At 35.7% G+C, this 18,081-nt stretch overlaps 1 protein-coding gene across 2 annotated transcripts; it reads right to left on the bottom strand.

Annotated features, from left to right (window-relative positions):
- Nucleotides 1–1,399: 1,399 nt before the first annotated feature.
- On the bottom strand, nucleotides 1,400–18,066 carry rhoac (ras homolog gene family, member Ac). Of its 2 annotated transcripts, none has more exons than XM_039664036.2 (5): nucleotides 17,926–18,066; nucleotides 13,093–13,251; nucleotides 12,298–12,418; nucleotides 2,689–2,819; nucleotides 1,400–2,268 (listed from the first exon to the last, which is right to left on the bottom strand). In XM_039664036.2, exons 2-5 carry the CDS (start codon nucleotides 13,246–13,248, stop codon nucleotides 2,095–2,097), a joined length of 582 nt encoding a protein of 193 aa, XP_039519970.1. In that variant the 5' UTR covers nucleotides 13,249–13,251; nucleotides 17,926–18,066; the 3' UTR covers nucleotides 1,400–2,094. The 2 variants fall into 2 exon arrangements, with proteins under 2 accessions (XP_039519970.1, XP_039519971.1); XM_039664037.2 differs by having other exon boundaries at nucleotides 13,093–13,248; nucleotides 17,926–18,063.
- Between the last annotated feature and the right edge of the window lie 15 nt (nucleotides 18,067–18,081).

Here is an 18,081-nt window from a genome sequence, read left to right as displayed (position 1 = left end):
GTGCGAGTTTACTACATCTCGCAAATTCTAACTTTATAACTCGCTATTGCGAATTAATATCACACAATTCTGAGGAAAAAAGTTGTGCAAGATGTAAACACAACTTACAAGGAAAAAATGTCAGAATTGTGAGAGAAAAAAAATAAATTTTACGCAATTACCGTATTATGTTTATGTTGTGGGGGCGGATACAAATACAATTACATATTTCTGTAGCAGTTTATTTCTGCTACACTTTTATTTAAAAGATGAGGAAATGACTGCAAACCAGCATGTCAGTGCAAGTAGGCTTACCATTATTCTACATATCTGGAAGAGACCTTTTTGAAGGATAGTGGTTTGTGTCCTTTTGAGCACTTGAAGCTTAAAGGGATAGTTCACTTTGAAATTCATTTTTGATGTTTTTTGAAATTAATCTTGGATGCTCAAGGGCATCCAAGATGTAGGTGTCTTTGTTTCCGCAGTATTCAATTTTGATATTTTTAGGTCAAACCGTTTGTCTCCATCAGTCATACAATGGCTATGGTCACTCACAACCTCAAAGAGAATACACAGAGAAGTCCAAATTAAACATGATTCAATGACTCGTAAATGTTAGTACACATTGATGGCCTAAAACACGAACAGTATTTATAACGTTTTTACCTCTTGTAACCACAGCCACAAAGCGCCCGCGTCCTCAGATCACTTGGACGTGACTGTGATTACACGAGGTAAAAACGATATAAATACTGTTCGTTTTCTCACACAAAACGCTCCTTTCGTGTCTTAGGCCATCAATGTGTATCTATATTTATGAGTCATTAAATCATGTTTAATTTGGACTTCTCTGTGTATGCTCTTTGAGGTGGACCCCATAGACCTGCATTATATGACTGACAGACACAAACGGTTTGACCTAAAAATATCAAAATTGAAATTACTGCAGAAACAAAGACACCTACGTCTTGGATCCCCTTGAGGTAAGCTAAAACATATAAAAAAATAATAATAATTTCAACTGAGACTTGAGGGCCTGTAGATGTTTAAGAGGCTACAGTGTCAATTGCAATATTGAGGCGTTCGGTTTTATTTCAAATTTAAAAAAAAAATGTGATCGCTCTCCTCACAAATCAACCGTTTATTATTTTCACTGGCATGTCTCTATGTCGAGGACAAGTTCATCTTTGAGCCAACATTCAATACTAGTAGAATCAGGCACTCAAAGACTTTTACTCAAGTCATATTGAAATTGGTGACTGGTGACTTGTGACTTGTACTGGAGTCATTTTTAGTGTGAGGTATTTTCGGGTACTCTTTACACCTTTGCAACTATTTCATATAAAACCATTCTTATGCAAGTTGTCACACTCAAATCAATGGGAAGATATGAATTTCTTCAACTTAAAAATTTCAAAACTGATTTTCTTAAAAGTTTATTTCTAAATGCAAATGATTAAAAAAAAAACTGTAAGCTTTAAATAAATCAGTATCACTAAATGGTTTAGATCCCTAATGTACAGCCCAGAATCCTTTGAGACATCAGCTATAAAAAGGAAAAGCCTGAAGTGGGAGTTTAAACACAATTCAGCCCACTTCAATGTTCAGTGTGTGCTTTAGTTGAGCACAGAATAAAGCCGGGCAGATGCACGCATATACAATGAAGACATGGCACCCTGGAGACGGACGTGCACTCATTTGACACAAACATTCATATTCTTACATATACAAACATACAAACATACATACAATCTGTCCAATGTACAAAACAGTCGCTGAAGACAGGATGCTTATTAGACAACCATTTTGTTTGGGGCTAAGAAGTGTGGAGGGGGAAAGAATAACATCAAATATCATTGTTATAGAGTCCTTTTAGAAATCCGATCTCAATTTTTTTTTTTTTTTTGCTCGATGTGACCAGAAAACTCTTAACCCCAAACAGGAAATGACATCATCTTGTTCCTGAAGTCTTTCCATTGGTCTCTCGTGGTTAGTCTGACATGATGTCCCAGTATCAGTCTGATACGGCTGCTGACTGTACTAGGACATGAATGCTAGGCTCCCTGCTCTGAAGTCTCCTGGGCTGTTGACTGACATCCACTCTTCTACAGGTTTCTATAACAGTAGACATCCACTCTTCTTGCCCCGTTTCCTGGCTTGCAGCGCAGCTCTGGTGGCCATTTCAAAGACCTCTCTCACGCCATCTTTCGTCTTCGCTGAGCACTCTAAATAACCAAAGGCGTTGATTCGGTTGGACATGTCACGCCCTTCCTCTGCCTTCACGGGCTCCTAAATGAAAATATAATTCAAAAGATATTACAAGCATGTCCAGGCGACTAGCCAATATAAACACATTTATTTTAAAGGAATGCATCATATAAAATAATATACATCTATGTCGATTCATTCCAGTAAGAGGCAGAATTTTCAAGCTTGCAAGGAAAATGGATGTGATTTACACTGTGTTTTATAATCTAGAAACTGGCTGTACTTTAAACTGACAAACACACTGGAGTTTAGCATTCGCATTCAATTTTGTTGTATGGAAAGAAAAATGAAAAAGAGTAGCTTGGACATTCTTCTGAGATCATCTTATGTTTTTGAGCAGAAGAAAGCAAGTCATCCAAAGGTTTTTAAAGACATGAAGGTGAATATCTAACAAAACTATTGAACTATTGCTTTTCAGAAGAAGTAAAAAAAACGCCCTGCCTGTTTCATTTTGGCAAGTTCCCTTCGTGTGTGATCATCATTTCGGAGATCCTTTTTGTTGCCAACGAGGATGATGGGAACATTTGGACAGAAATGCTTCACCTCTGGTGTCCACTTTTCTGGAATATTCTCTGTGATGCATTTAAGGAGAGAGTGATCATTTCAAGTAAACTTTAACCTTATTTTAAAATCATGACAAGCATTTAATGGCTGAACAGAGTAAAACATTTCACCTGGTTTCACAGACCAGGTTTAGATTAAGCCAGGATTAGGCCTTTGTTCAATTAGGACATTTAAGTAGCTTTTATAAATGTGCCTTACTGTAGAAGAAAAACATTAACCGTGTGCATCTTGAGACACAACAATGGTACTGACATTCACAAGATATCTTAGTTCAGGTAGCTTTCAGTTAAAACAGCTCAAACATGCATTTCAGTCAGGGACTAGACTTAAGCCTCGTCTGTGAAATCAGGAGTATATCTTGTTTAAACAGAATTATTACAAATGAAACACCTCTTTCTTTGCCTGTTACCTCAGCAAAATTCATGTGCCTTGTAACCTCCCTCTTTGAACAACTCTCCTGTTTACTGGCGTGTGGGAGGGGCGATAACCTGTCACTCACATGAGATCTACCAACAGCAAACCACAATCCATCCAATCAATTCCTAATAGAGTGCCGAAGTTACGACGTCACTCTTATCCCTTTTCCACCAAAGCATTTTGAGAACCGGTTCGGAGCCGGTGCCTGCACACAAACCAGTTCTTTGTGTTTCGACAGCCAAAGAACCGGTTCTCGGTCGGGAAAAGTGGTTCCAAAGCGGCACCAACTCTTTGCTGGACTAGAACCGTTCTTTTACCACGTCATGCTTACGTCGGGGGCTGGGGCGGGTTTAGATGTGTTCTAAACATCTTTTCTGACCATCGCAAAGCCAGGAGAAACATTTGCAAAAACACGATGGAGGTCCGCCTTTGTAATTGTTATGCTTGAAGTTGGCGCAAGCGTTTTTATTTATTTATTTTTTTATTTGAAACATAAGCAAAGAAGAAAACAGTCACGATATAGAACAAATAAATGGAAAGAAAAACTCCCAGAAGAAGGCATGTAGCCGAAACTCGTTGGAGTTTTTTAGATGGTTAACTTGACCAAGCCATGATAATAAAGGCTTTTTAACTTTTCTATTTGAGTGTGCCTTGGAGTTCCTTTGCCTTTTCGTTATATACAGTTTCCCATCCAAGAGCACCTCTATTTTAACCTAGCCTTGAAGTCAAGGAAGCGCTCCTTTGCCCTACTGTTTGCTTTGAATTTTTTTTTTTTATTTGAAACATAAGCAAAGAAGAAAATAGTCACGATATAGAACAAATAAATGGAAAGAAAAAAAAGACACAAGACAGGGGTACCTAACTTATTAGAAAAGATATCAAACGAAAAGATTAAAAGACTTACATATTTCAATTGTTTTTAAAGTTTTCTTGGTACACGAGTTAGAGATTATCCCAAAGCAATGTACTTGCAAGCGTTTCTAGCGACGTATCGATGTCGTTCCCTGGGCGCTCTAGTCAGTGGAAAAACAAACAGGTTCTGAACACCCGTTCGCAAGTTGAACCAACTCCGAACCAACTTTGCACCAGCACCAGTTCCGAACCAGTTCTTTTTGAGTGGAAAAGGGGTATCTGTAGGCCAAAACGCTGAAGTGAGTTAGCATTTTAGCACTTCCGGTTCCCTCGCTCTAAAGTCTATGGGATTTTTGAATGGGTTTTTGCTAAATAAGGTCTGTGGTGAAAACACAGTTAAAACCTGCTTGTGTTTTTTTAAACTTTGTGTCTGCTTGTGTTTTTTTAATCTTTATATAGGCTTCAAAATGAATAATTTTGGATTAAAGCTGCAATACCTAAGATTTAGATGCCGCTAGAGGGCGCTACATTCAAAACAACAACAACGGCTTTGCTTGATGACGACGTGGAGGAACGCGGAATGATGGGAACTGTTGTTTTCAACTCCACCGGGGATAAATCAGTCAGACGGGAATCGAAAATTAGTTGTCATGGATGAGGTAAAGTTCGATTTCTATAAACGTTGCGTTTAATGACATGCTTGTTTTTCATTAAACTGAAATAACCGCAAGAAAAGTCAGGTTTAAAAGTAAATTAGTTATCACAGATGTTACTGTACGAGTCACTGGACGAAGCTATGGTGGAGAGGGTTTGAAGGGGCAGGTCTCTTGCAAGGAGTTGACGTGGCTGGTCCTCCTTGGTAACTTTATAAAAATAAAAAATCAATTTAATGTACATTTGACACATCTTTTCATGTCGTGTAAGTATTCAACCACAGCTACAGTTTCACAAAATTAACGTTAAGGGGGTCGCACACCGGACGAGAAGCTGCAGCGCCGCGTCGCGCCACATCTTTAAAATTCGAAAACATTATTATCTATAAGTGTAACGTTACACATACCGGCAGCGCCATTCGGCGTCTGTCCGCGGCACCCAGCAACAACGCCTCAGGACCGTGTTCAAAATCCTGCTGCGCCACAGAGCGCCATTTACATAGTTTTATATAAAATTTTAATTATTTTTGTCTCAAATCGTTGCTAATGGATCCTGACTTCGCCCTATGCTGCAATATGCATTTAGTTTTGCATTAATTTACAGAAATCAGCTGCTTGAATGACAATTGCTGATGTTATTAGATTTTTCAGGTGAGATTCTCAATTCATTCAGTGAACGGATGCTCTGAGGTAAAGTTTTCAGAATGCAGACTCAGCAACGATTGTATTTAATTGTACAGTACAATCATAACATAGAACAGACATTATCTTCTAGGGGTGCACGATTCAGAAAATGTCACGATTCGATTCGATACCGATTTTTTGTCTCGAGATTCGATTCAAAATCGATTTTCGATTCAAAAACGATTCTCGATTCAAAAAACGATTCGCAGGTCTACATAAATGTAGTTTACTTTTTCCTATGTGATTAAAGCTAAATGTGAAAGCTTTTTATTTAAGTTTTATTTTAAACTTGAATTAAATGTATTTAAAAGCTGGCCAAAGCTTGGCACTTCACACTTTTTAGTTGCAAAAGTTTTTATTTTTTTATGAACACATATAAAGTAATATCAAACTTTTCTTTTAAATTATGTCTACTGCAATCAATCACATAGGAAAAAGTAAACAGCTTTTAAATACATTTAATTCAAGTTTAAAATAAAACTTAAATAAAAAGCTTTCACATTTAGCTTTAAAGTGCTGTAGTCAGATCAAACAAACAATTATGCTAAATGTGGTTTAAGGAGTAGGTCTACTTCAGCTACCAGGTTGACTGTTGAAATGTGAACTCGACTGGGCACATTGAACTTTGTAAAAATATATAGGCTACTAATTTCATAGAACCCTTGCGAAAATATTTTAAATAGATTTTAAAAAAACCACCGCTACTGGTAACATCTAGGTTAGATTGATTTGTTTAGATCCAGTGAGTGAAGTCGTTCATAGGCGCGTAATTTGCGGGTATCTCCAGTTAACTAGCAGAGCATTCATTTAGTTCGCTATTAAATAAGAGACCTGTTGTTTGTGAAATCAAGCTGAGCGCTCGTGTCCGCTGCGATATACAGTGTTCTCTGTGGCTCGCGCAGTCTTCTCTCGGACGCGCGCTTCAATCTATCGCCGTTGTGGAGACTCCGGTGAAATCACAAAATAAAATGCACACAAACGTGATGAACATAGAGAGAGAAAAAACTATACGAGTGCGGTTTAGAACCCGTCACCTCTGACACGCTTGGCAAAAGATCTACAGAACTCAAACATAAGATCTGCGGATCGATGCATTTATTTACGGGTTGAGCAGAGTGGCTGCACAGTTTGACCAGCGGGCGGCAAGAACTTGCAATAACTATTTATCAGACCGGCCCTCGCAGCTTTGAAACCATAGAAACACTACCGGACCACCAGTAAAAGTCCCGACTTACCCGATTGCCACTCCGCCCCTGCACGCCATTAAAAAATGTAGCCTATGAATCGATTTTTGGAATTCTATGAATCGATTCTGAATCGGTAAAGATTGAATCGCGATTCAAATGTGAATCGATTTTTTTGCACACCCCTATTATCTTCATTTCATGTCATTAAACATAACAATATTGCTGGCCATACACTGATGAGAAAGTGCGCGTCCGGTGTTCGATAACGTTACTGTGGAGTTGTCCTAAACGTGGCGCGGCACTTCTCGTCCGGTGTGTGACCCCCTTTACAGCCAACTGTTCATATTCTGAGAATAAATGAAAAGAATAATTGTGCTCCATTCCATAACAAATGCGCGAAACAAGCTGACGTTTGTTGCTTGATAGACGCTAACGCACAACTACAACTACCGCATTTGTCAAGGACTACACGTAGTACGAGCGGAAACCGAGGTAAGCGGATATGACGCAATTGACTGGCGACTCCCAGCTCACCCCTGCTCATACGCCCCGTTTCCTTGGTTAAAATCTCAATTTTCTCGCGATTTAAACATTGTTTGAAACATTTGGAATATTGTGAGTTATCATCATAACTAAATATATAACACTAGCCTTGTGATTTTGGGATATTTGAATGCAAAAATCTTAGGTATTGCACCTTTAATTTGTAAAGATTATTATCTTGATAGACAAAACATGTAAGGGTCACAAATCTTTGTTGAACACAGATCTTATTTTTTGCAATTTTCCAAAAGCCTATGGGGAAAATGCAAAGCTTTTCGACCGAGGGAACCCATGCGCCGCTAGCTTAAGAGTTGGCCTACAGAGTGACCTCATTACTTCGGCACTCTATTGACAAAAATTCAAACCCCGTGAGAGGCCAAGATGGCGCGGTGTTAGGTGGACACGTTGTTGAACGTCTCGTCAGGAAATTTTGAAATAGGACGATTATAGCTATTATAATTTGACAGTTACTATTTATGAACGAGTAAGTGATTACCTTCTTCATTTTAACCTCCTTGCGTCAATTCATCTATGGGAAAAAAGAAAAATAGACAAACTTCGAACGTGACAGCACACGGGCCCATGTCAACTACAGAGCCTATTCAATTTGCTGAAGGGTGCGGTAGCGCCGTTTCCTCTGTGGATGTGATTGCATCGGATATTGTTGCTGATGAACACAACTGGTTCGATTCGTGCCCAGATTTGAATGATCTTCTTGCTACTCCTCTGCCTGATACTCCCTTAAAACCTCCAACAACAAAAAAACCAAAACGGGTAAGCATGGAAAGTGATGACTCTTCAGCAGAAATTCTGGCGGCCATCCGTGAGCTTTCTGGCAAATTTGAAAAGTTACAGATGTTACAGAAAATTTCTGCTATTGACACAAGGACTGAATCTACGGCTAAGCGGATTGAGGCAATGTCGTCAGTTGTGACTCAACTTGTTGCTGAGGTTGCAACGCACAAGGAATCTCTGAAAGTTGTGGCAACGGAGATTCATGAGCTTCAAAAGGTGAATAAAACCATAAGGGAAGAGGTGGGTGAATGTAAGAGTTATACAGCTGGAGATGGACTTTAAAGTTACATGGCGTGAGAGAAAAGGATGGTGAGGATGTCCGGAAAGTTGCAATCAATGTCCTTAGCAATGTAGTTCCCGGGATCAGTGATAACCTTGAGGAGGCTGTCGACATTGCACATCGTCTTGGCCAGAGAAGAAATGATGGTTCCCACAGATCAATCATTATACTGTTTGCTCTGTGTCGTATTCGTGACACCGTTTGGCATTTTGCTAGAGGCTGCAAATTTCTTTTCGAGAATAAGTTGTGACTCACGGAAGCCCTTTCACCAGAGGATAAGGGCCGCCAGAGAAAAACTTTGGCCTCTTGTTAAAAAAGCCAGGGATGAAGGAAAGAAAGCCTCCTTTCGTGGTGCATTTGCCTTAATCGACGGGAAAAGATTCAACTTCTCTGATGTAAAATAGACCAGTACGGTTCTGTGGTGCGGATATGATCTTTTTCCTCGTTGAAAGGGAAATAAGACTGGTTCCTTTCATTCCCATAGGCAACGCATTTTGGGAAGCTTTTGTTATTTCCCCGGTTGAACAGCAAACTCTGCTATGTAAGTTGATAAAGATTGACAATGTTCAGTTCGATCGTTCTATTTATTATCTATTGACAGTGTTTTTTTTTTACTAATGTTATCTAATGCTTTGCGCTGACAAGCAAGGAGGTTGAGTGCTTATACTCTAATGTTCGTGAATTAATTTTGGTTATATATTGTTCCTGTTTCAAAATAGATTTATGAGGTAGCCTACTAAATTTTTTCTATTAAATTTTAAGTTTCATTCTTTTTCTGTTGTATCTTTAAATGTGAGGGGTTTACGTGACGCTGTGAAGAGGAAAGCTGTTTTTTTTTATTTTGTAAAAGCAGTGAGTCAGATATAATTTTTTTTCAGGAAAAGCATTCAAGTGATATGGATGTAAAATTTTGGAAAAATCAGTGGGGAAATGCAAATTTATTGTAGTCATGGCTCTAGTCATTTGGCTGGAGTTTCAATTTTGTTGCACAAATTTAAAGCGCACATATTAGAAGTTAAATCTTCTGATGTAGGCAGATGGATTATTTTAGCGATTAAGCAGGATAATTTAATCTTTATTATTTGTAATATTTATGGTTTCAATTCCTGAACTGCCAAACAGGTCTCTCTTCTCTCAGATTACCTCAGAATTGAATTAAGTACTTATTAAGTACCCAGACTCTTTTGTGATTTTAGGTGGGGATTTTGTGTGGATGACTCCTTGGACCGGCTTCCTCCCAGAAATAACGATAGCCATTAGTTAAATATTAACATTTTATCATTATGCTCGAAATTTTCTCTTACAGATACATGGCGTTTCTTTCACCCTGATTTGCAGGAATTTACTTGGTCAAATAGAAGTAAGTCTTCCCAATCGAGAATCGACCTCTTCCTGATCTCTTCATCAGCTCTTCAATTTGTAAAAGATATTTCTCATTCTTTCACTCCCCTCTCAGACCATAAGCTAATTAGTCTAAAATTGTGTAGTAACACTGGAAAAACCTCAAGTTTGCGCGGTTATTGGAAATTTAATAACTCTCTCCTTAAGGATACAACCTTTAATGATGGCATTAAAAACTTATTTTCTGGTATATTCTCTGAAAATTTCAGTGACGGTTATAAAACAAAATGGGAATTTTAAATGTAAATATTGAAAGGTATCTCCATTTTTGACAGGGAAATTAAAATCTCACAGCTAGCTGATGACACTTTTCTTTTTTTTAATGATAAAACTCAACTCTCCAGTGCCATTCAGATAGTTAGAAATTTTTCACGTGCTTCCGGGTTAAAGTTAAATATGTCGAAATGTGAGATAATGTTGTTGCATAAATGCGCTGACAGGTCATTTGAGGGTATTCCAGTTAAAGACACAATTAAGTATTTAGGTATTCACTTAACAAAAAATTTATTAGACAGACAACAACTTAATTTTTCTAGTAGAATTAAAAAACCCAAAATATTTTTAATCTCTGGCTATAGAGAGACCTAACTCTCTATGGGAGGGTTCTCTTGTCTAAAGCGGAAGGTCTCTTTCGCTTTGTGTATCCATAACTTTCTTTATTTGTGAATGACTGCACTGCTAAAGGTGTTAATAATTTTTTTCTTGATTTTATATGGAAAAACAGGTCTCATAAACTTAAAAAAGAAGTGATTTCCAATTGTAGAAGTGATGGGGGACTAGAAGTGCTACATTTTCACAATGTTATTAATGTGTTTAAAGTCAATTGGATTAGAAGATGTCTACTAAATTCAAATTCTATTTGGTTTTTCATTCCTAATTTCATCTTTAATAAAATTGGAGGCCTCCTTTTTATCTTAAAATGTAATTATATGCACAATAAACTCCCGGTTAAACTATCTAAATTTCATCAGCAAGCTCTTGTAACTGTGTTACATCCATAATTTCTCCCCACATAAATCTCTTTTGTGGAATAATAAGAATACAACTGTTAGAAACAAATCTCTCTTTTTCTCTAATTGGTTTAATAGAGGTCTAATCCATGTCATTTCTTTATTTGACAATTCTGGTAACATTTTGTCTTATGAACGCTTTATGACTATCCATGACTTTCCTATTCCTTTTAAAGAATACAATACTGTGCTTAAAGCTATTCCTGCAGGTCTAGTGCAACTGATTAAGAGCCACTTATTATACCACCAAAATAATATGATGGGTTCGGCTTTGTTATTGGATGGAATTAGCATTTATGATAAGAAATGCAATAATAAACATATTCGCCAGATTTTTCAAAAAAGAGATCTAATTTGCCCAAGGGGCAGATCTCATTGGGCTGCCTCTATTGGCAATATTGAATGAAGAAAAGCGTGGTTATTACCACATAAATATTTTATTCCTAACAAGACCAAAGAAGTCCACTTTAAAATATTACATAAGATATATCCTGTTAATGCAACGGTGTCCAAATATATTGATATTTCTAGTACCTGTTCGTTTTGGGGTGACGAAGATGAAACATTAATACACTTATTTTTTGCAAATTGGTTCAGAAATTTTGGTCTAGTATGTTTTCTCATTTAAATAAAACCCCCATTCATGCACACTCCTTTAATTTGAAAGATATTATTTGTTATTATACTGATTCCCACACATCCAAAGAATACATTTTTAATTTTTTTATTTTATTTGGCAAATTTTTTATCCATAAACAGAAATTTATGGGATCACTTCCTATTTTCTCACATTTTTTGGTTGAAGTAGACTCACTGCTTAAATCTTTTAATTTATCTAACAATAAAAAATGTAATAGATTCCTGAAAATATATGAACAATTATTTTGTAATGGATCTGATAGTCAAGAGTAAACAGCTTTATATCATACTTTGCTTATTTTATTTGTATTATTATTTTTATTTTATTTTTAATTTATGTTTTATAATTGTGTAATGTAATATAATTATTTTTATGGCACTTGATTTGGAACTATTCTGTATAATTTGTCCTTGCTTTACCTCTTTTCTGTTTGTGATTGGTCTACTCTGCTCTGATTGGTCAGATGGCTCAGTCTGTTGTGATTGGTCTACTCTGCTCTGATTGGTCAGATGACTCAGTCTGTTGTGATTGGTCTAATTTCAGCTCCAAATCTTCCTCAGCACTTCCTATGAGCAGCAATAATGGCATTGTTTGCGTGCAGTCAATGAAGACCAAAGGCTGGCATTGTAGAAATTATTACTAACCTAGATCAAGCAGGAAGCAAGACAACTCTATTTATCCTGCACTTTGATCTTTGAAACTTTGCTGACCTTGCATTCCCAAACAGATATATTATACACTACATAAAAGGTAATTTCTAAAAAGGCATAATAGGGGTGACTTTAAACACACTAAATGATTGGAGAGCTTGGTTGTTTCACCGGAACATCGAGTTATAACATTTTGATTAAATTATAAGGTTACTTTTGTTTTTTACAAAAAAAAAATAAATCTGCATATGGATGAAAACAGACTGAAGGTGAATTTCTATTTCATGCTGAAATAACTTTTTTCGTCATTTGAAATTGAAGTGCAATGAATGGGCTGGTAAAATCTAGGCTAGTTGTTTGTGAGGAAGTCTCACCCAAGCTATCAGGACTGTCGATGGAAAAGCACATAAGAATGACATCGGTGTCAGGGTAGGAGAGGGGTCTTAACCGATCATAGTCCTCCTGTCCAGCAGTATCCCATAAGGCAAGCTCAACCTATAAGAGAAAAGATATAGGTACATGAACAAAACATCACCACCAATAACTGTGAACCTTATTCTGTATACATCTATACAACTTTGCTACAAGTATAACTTACACCAATGTAACCACATCTATGCAATGGGACAGGACCATATATTGAATATTCTTGCTGGTAATGCATTACAAATATGATCCAAGATTTAAATTTTAGTATCAAATATGTCATTAGAGCTGGGAAGGCAGTGGAGTTAGAATTCTTGTGAATCATTACAAAATGTCTGTGAAAGTTTCCTTGAAAACACTGATTCAAAGATGGGTTTGTCGTCACTCAGTCTAATTGCATTTTTCACATATTAAAATATACTAAAAATATAAGTAAATATTGGTGTTTATTACCATGACTTACTGTCTTAGTGCATATAAATGAATATAATGAACACAACAATAATCAATTGTTTAAAAACTGTGGAAAACATGCCTTTATTATTTAATAATGTCTGAGAAACAAACTTTATTTTACTTCTTACATTAAAAAATATATTTGGCTACACGGCTGTTTGGTTGAAATGATGGTGCAAAGATCATTTTGGACTGCATACCAATGTCACAAAATACATATGCAAATCATAAATCATACAAAATACATAATTTATGAATAAATGTAAAGCCATTGGCAGCTTTCATACCTGTTTTCCATCAACCTCAATGTCTGCAACATAGTTCTCAAACACAGTGGGCACGTAGACTTCAGGAAACTGATCTTTACTGAAAACAATAAGCAAACAGGTCTTTCCACAGGCTCCATCGCCCACTATGACAAGTTTCTTACGAATGGCAGCCATCTGCTGAGGAGACACAGGCACAAGGCCAGACAAATGTAAACTTCACTCAAAGCATTTTGAGAGCAAACTGAAAAACAGCTGTTTGAAGTGAAGAAAACGTTTACATTTAAAGTGACAGACATAGATAGATAGATAGATAGATAGATAGATAGATAGATAGATAGATAGATAGATAGATAGATAGATAGATAGATAGATAGATAAGATAGATAGATAGATAGATAGATAGATAGATAGATAGATAGATAGATAGATAGATAGATAGATAGATAGATAGATAGATAGATAGATAGATAGATAGATAGATAGATAGATAGATAGATAGATAGATAGATAGATAGATAGATAGATAGATAGATAGATAGATAGATAGATAGATAGATAGATAGATGTGAATCATTCCAAATCCAAATTGTACTAAATCCAGATAATAGGACCAAAAATAAAAAAGATTTTTGGAAATTTAATGCAGACCTTCTAAAAGATGAGGAATATAATAAAATTATTAGAAATTTGATAGAGAAAATTAAAAATGATATACATGTTGGCAGTTATAGTAGTAGATGGGACTGGGAGTACTTTAAGTTTAAGGCAAAGGAGTTTTCGATACAATACAGTAAATCCAAACATAGCAAACAAAAGCAATATGAGATCCAATTGGTACAGGACATTACTAGATACTGTGATAAAACTCCTTTGTCTGATGCAGATAATAGCACTTTCATTAACCTTCAAGAAAAATTAGATTACTTATATCTTAAAAAAGCTCAAGGTGCTTATAAGGTCTCGGGCTAAATGGATAGAGGAAGAGGAAAAACATTTCTTATTTTAGTGGATTAGAGAAAAGGAGACAGGAGAGAAAGATAATTAATTCCTTAATGATTATTGATTCAGAGTGTACAGATTATAAAATAATATCTGAGGAAATGTATAAATTTTACTCCAAATTTTATAGCTCTGAATTTTCAAGATACGACTCCGATATTTTCCTTGGTGGTTTGAGGCCGTATATCCCCAAAATAGAATTAACCTTTAAAGAAATGTGTGCCTCTGAGATCAGAATGGCAGAATTAGATGATGCAATTAAGAAAATAGCAGTAGGGAAAGCACCAGGACAAGATGGCCTGACATCCAATTTTTACAAATTTTTTTGGGTTGACCTGAAAGGTTTCTTATTGGGGGCTATAAAGTACATTTTGAATAATAGGACACTTACACCTACAATGAAACAGGGGCTAATAACTCTCATTCCCAAACAAGGCAAAGACAAAAGGTATATCAATAATCTTCGCCCCATCACTTTATTGAACACTGACTATAAGCTGTTTTCTCATGTGATTGCTGACAGATTGAGAAATGGTCTGGCTGATGTTATAAGTGACACTCAGTCTGGTTTTCTCCGAGACAGATCTATACATAACAATATAAGATTGGCATTAGATTTGTTAGACTATAAACACCTAATTAAGGATGATGGAATTATTCTTTTTTTGGACTTTTACAAGGCCTTCGACATGGTCGAACACAGATTTCTTTTAAGGACTCTGGAGTGTTTTGGGTTTGGGAATAAATTTATTGACATAATCAATATTCTATACAGACATCAATAGTTCAGTGTCTCTGCCATTTGGAACATCTAAGCACTTTGATATAAAGAGACAAGGTTGTCCAACCTCACCGATGTTATTTATCATTGTAGCTGAATTACTAGCTATCCATGTTAAAAATAACCTGAACATCCAACCCCTAAATGTCATGGGAAATTCATTGGTAATAAGTCAACTGGCAGATGACACCACACTTTTTTTAAAGAATGCAAGACAAATTCCAGTGGCATTAAAAGAGATTTCTTTGTTCTCTAAAGCATCTGGTTTAAAGTTGAATATGGAAAAATGTGAAATTGTAACTATTCAAGACCATGACATGATTAATATGTATAAATATCCCAGTTAAAAATGAAGTCAGATATTTGGGTATTATAATTTCAAAAGATAAAAAGGTTAGAGAAACATCCAACATACAAAATATCATTCAGAAAAATAGAACTATTCTTAACAGTTGGCTTCAAAGAGACTTAACTGTTTTTGGACGCATTTTACTTACTAAAATGCAAAGCTTGTCAAGGCTTACCTACCCAGCCTACTCACTGGATATACCTGACAAATTAATTAAGAAGATCAATGAAGATAATTTCAATTTTATATGGAAAAATAAATATAATTATATAAATAAAAGTGATACAGTGAAACCTGCCAAAGAAGGGGAGTTAAATGCCATTGACTTTGACCCAATGAATGGTACCATCAAATTAAAATGGTTACAAAATTTTATTATAAAATGTGATAATTTTTGGTTTGATTTCCCCTTCAAAATCTTCAAAATGTTTGGTGGTATACATTTCTTGTTAAGATGTGACTTCAACATTTCCAAACTACCAATTAATCTTTCAAATTTCCATCAACATGTTCTCCAATACTGGAAACTCATATACAAACATAACTTTACTCCTCACATGGTCCCAATATGGAATAACAGATGTATATTGATTAAGAGAAAATCTTTTTTCTACGGTGAATGGATGGAAAAGGGTGTCTGGTCGATTGTTCATTTATTGGATAATTATGGTAACTTCTTAACATATGATGTCTTCATCAAGAAATACAATCTGATTTACAATCTGGCAATTTAAAACTGTAATTCAGGCAATCCCACAAGCTCTGATCACTTTAGTAAAAGGCATGCTAACATATTCTGTGGTTATTCCTAGGGAGCCCACCTTATAACCATAGATGCATATCATTTCTTAGATAAAAATAAATGTAATAATAAATTTTTTAGAAATGTTCTCACTTCGATCTGCTTCCCTTCGCCATTCAAGATAAAAAATATCTTCGAAAAATTCACCAGCAATTGTTTAGTGAAGATAAGAACCAGTTACCTTTCTTTTCCTATTTCACCGAAGGTAAAATAAGTTCACTTCAAAGTGATGAATGAGATTTATCCATGTAACAACTTCTTGCATCAAAGATTTAATATGGATGTGAATGTTTGTACTTTCTGTAATTCTGACATTGAAACCGCAGAACATCTTTTCTTTTCTTGTAGTGTAACCCAGACCTTCTAGGATGCTTTCCAGTACTGGATCACGTATGATACACAAAATATTCCAAATTTAACATATGAATACATTAAATTTGGACTTCAAATTCAGAACAGAAAAACTGAGTTTCGAGTGAATAATCTGATTTTAATGGCCAAATATTTCAAACATAAATGTCGATTTCTTAAAACATTCCCTGTTTTTAATGCCTTTCTAAATGATACAATTCTGTAAACAATCCCTGAACTGCTGTAAAACAAAAAAAGCCCTAATTTTTCATGAATACTTATGAAAACTTATTTCCTAGTGTCTACTGCTGTGTCTCTTGGTCTTCTTTTACAATTTTGTACTCCATGTTCAATTCATGTTGTAAGATTATCTGAAGACGGTTGTGATGTGCCTTGTTGTATGTTTGATATAAGATTCAATAAAAATAAATAAATAAATAAATAAATAAATAAATAAATAAAAAGATGTGAATCATTCCTATAAGCAACGGGAACCGGAAACAGCTGCGGAAGTACACTTGACCGGAAGTTACACTATATCTGTGTCGCTATGTGATAAAGAACGAAAGAAAAAACAAAACTTTACATAAATACTGACCAAAGGACATGATCATAAAACGTCAGATTAACGAGGATCTACGTATATTACTGCGTACGAATTTCTTAGATCGATTTAGTCACGACAGAAACGCGTCCTGTCGCGAGGCCTGTTTCCGCCGCACCCGCGCCATCAAAACAGTCACAGCATTCATTCACTAACATATAACGCTACATTCATAAAATCATACACCATAAAACGTCAACAAACCCCTGTAAGTATATACTGACATTGGAAATAAAAACATTAATCTGTTATTTATTTAAAATATAGTTTCGCACTATTAGATGATGAATCTGAAGTGGAATTGGTTGGTTAGCCACTAGCCGACATGCATCAGGAAGAAACTCCCGTTTTAAATAAACCCAATATAATAATCAAATCGGCATATCGTAACATAATGGTACAAAACTTTCATAGTCTATAACATTATTTTATGAACGTATATCTCACTATAATCTTTTTTAAAAACTGTAAGCGAAATGGCAATTGACTTTGCTAAGCAGATTAGACTGGGGTAAAATATAAATATTTGCTCTAACTTAATCTACTGAAACACTGATTTCAACAATGTCAGAAGAGTTTAAACTCGGGATTAGACTAACGTTACGTGGATAACTAATTAATCGATATATTTTATCGCTAATTCATCTTCTGTAAAACAGGCTGAGTTTAAACGCATAGAAAACAGTTTGGCTTAATATTAAATTGAATCATAATCATCTGAACTATTTTAACTCCTTTGTACATACTAGCTGACATGACTCATCATCATTTATGCAACTCGCGTGAAAAAAAAAAATATATATATATAGCCTATAACGTATATTTACGTTACAGTCACGGCGAGTTTCAGGCCGTTGAAATCCAACAGTGAAAAATCCACGATCTCGCCATTTCCTCACCAAACACCTTATATGTTCGTCAACTCCATGTATTTAACAGTAGCACAAAACATTTAAAATAGTTACCGTTTTCTTTTTGTTGTGGTGCGGGGAAGTGTCTGCTTTCCTGTCTTTTCCTGGCTGGTTTTAAAGTCCGCCCATCTTCAGTCCTGCCACGAAACAACACCCGCCCATACAAACCATGATACAAACACACAACTTCAGCACTGAGAAGAACTCAAC

The sequence above is a fragment of the Pimephales promelas genome, chromosome 20, assembly GCF_988280905.1.
Source record: "Pimephales promelas chromosome 20, fPimPro1.hap1.1, whole genome shotgun sequence".
Lineage (NCBI taxonomy): Eukaryota > Metazoa > Chordata > Actinopteri > Cypriniformes > Leuciscidae > Pimephales > Pimephales promelas.
This window is presented reverse-complemented; position numbering and strand designations above follow the sequence as displayed.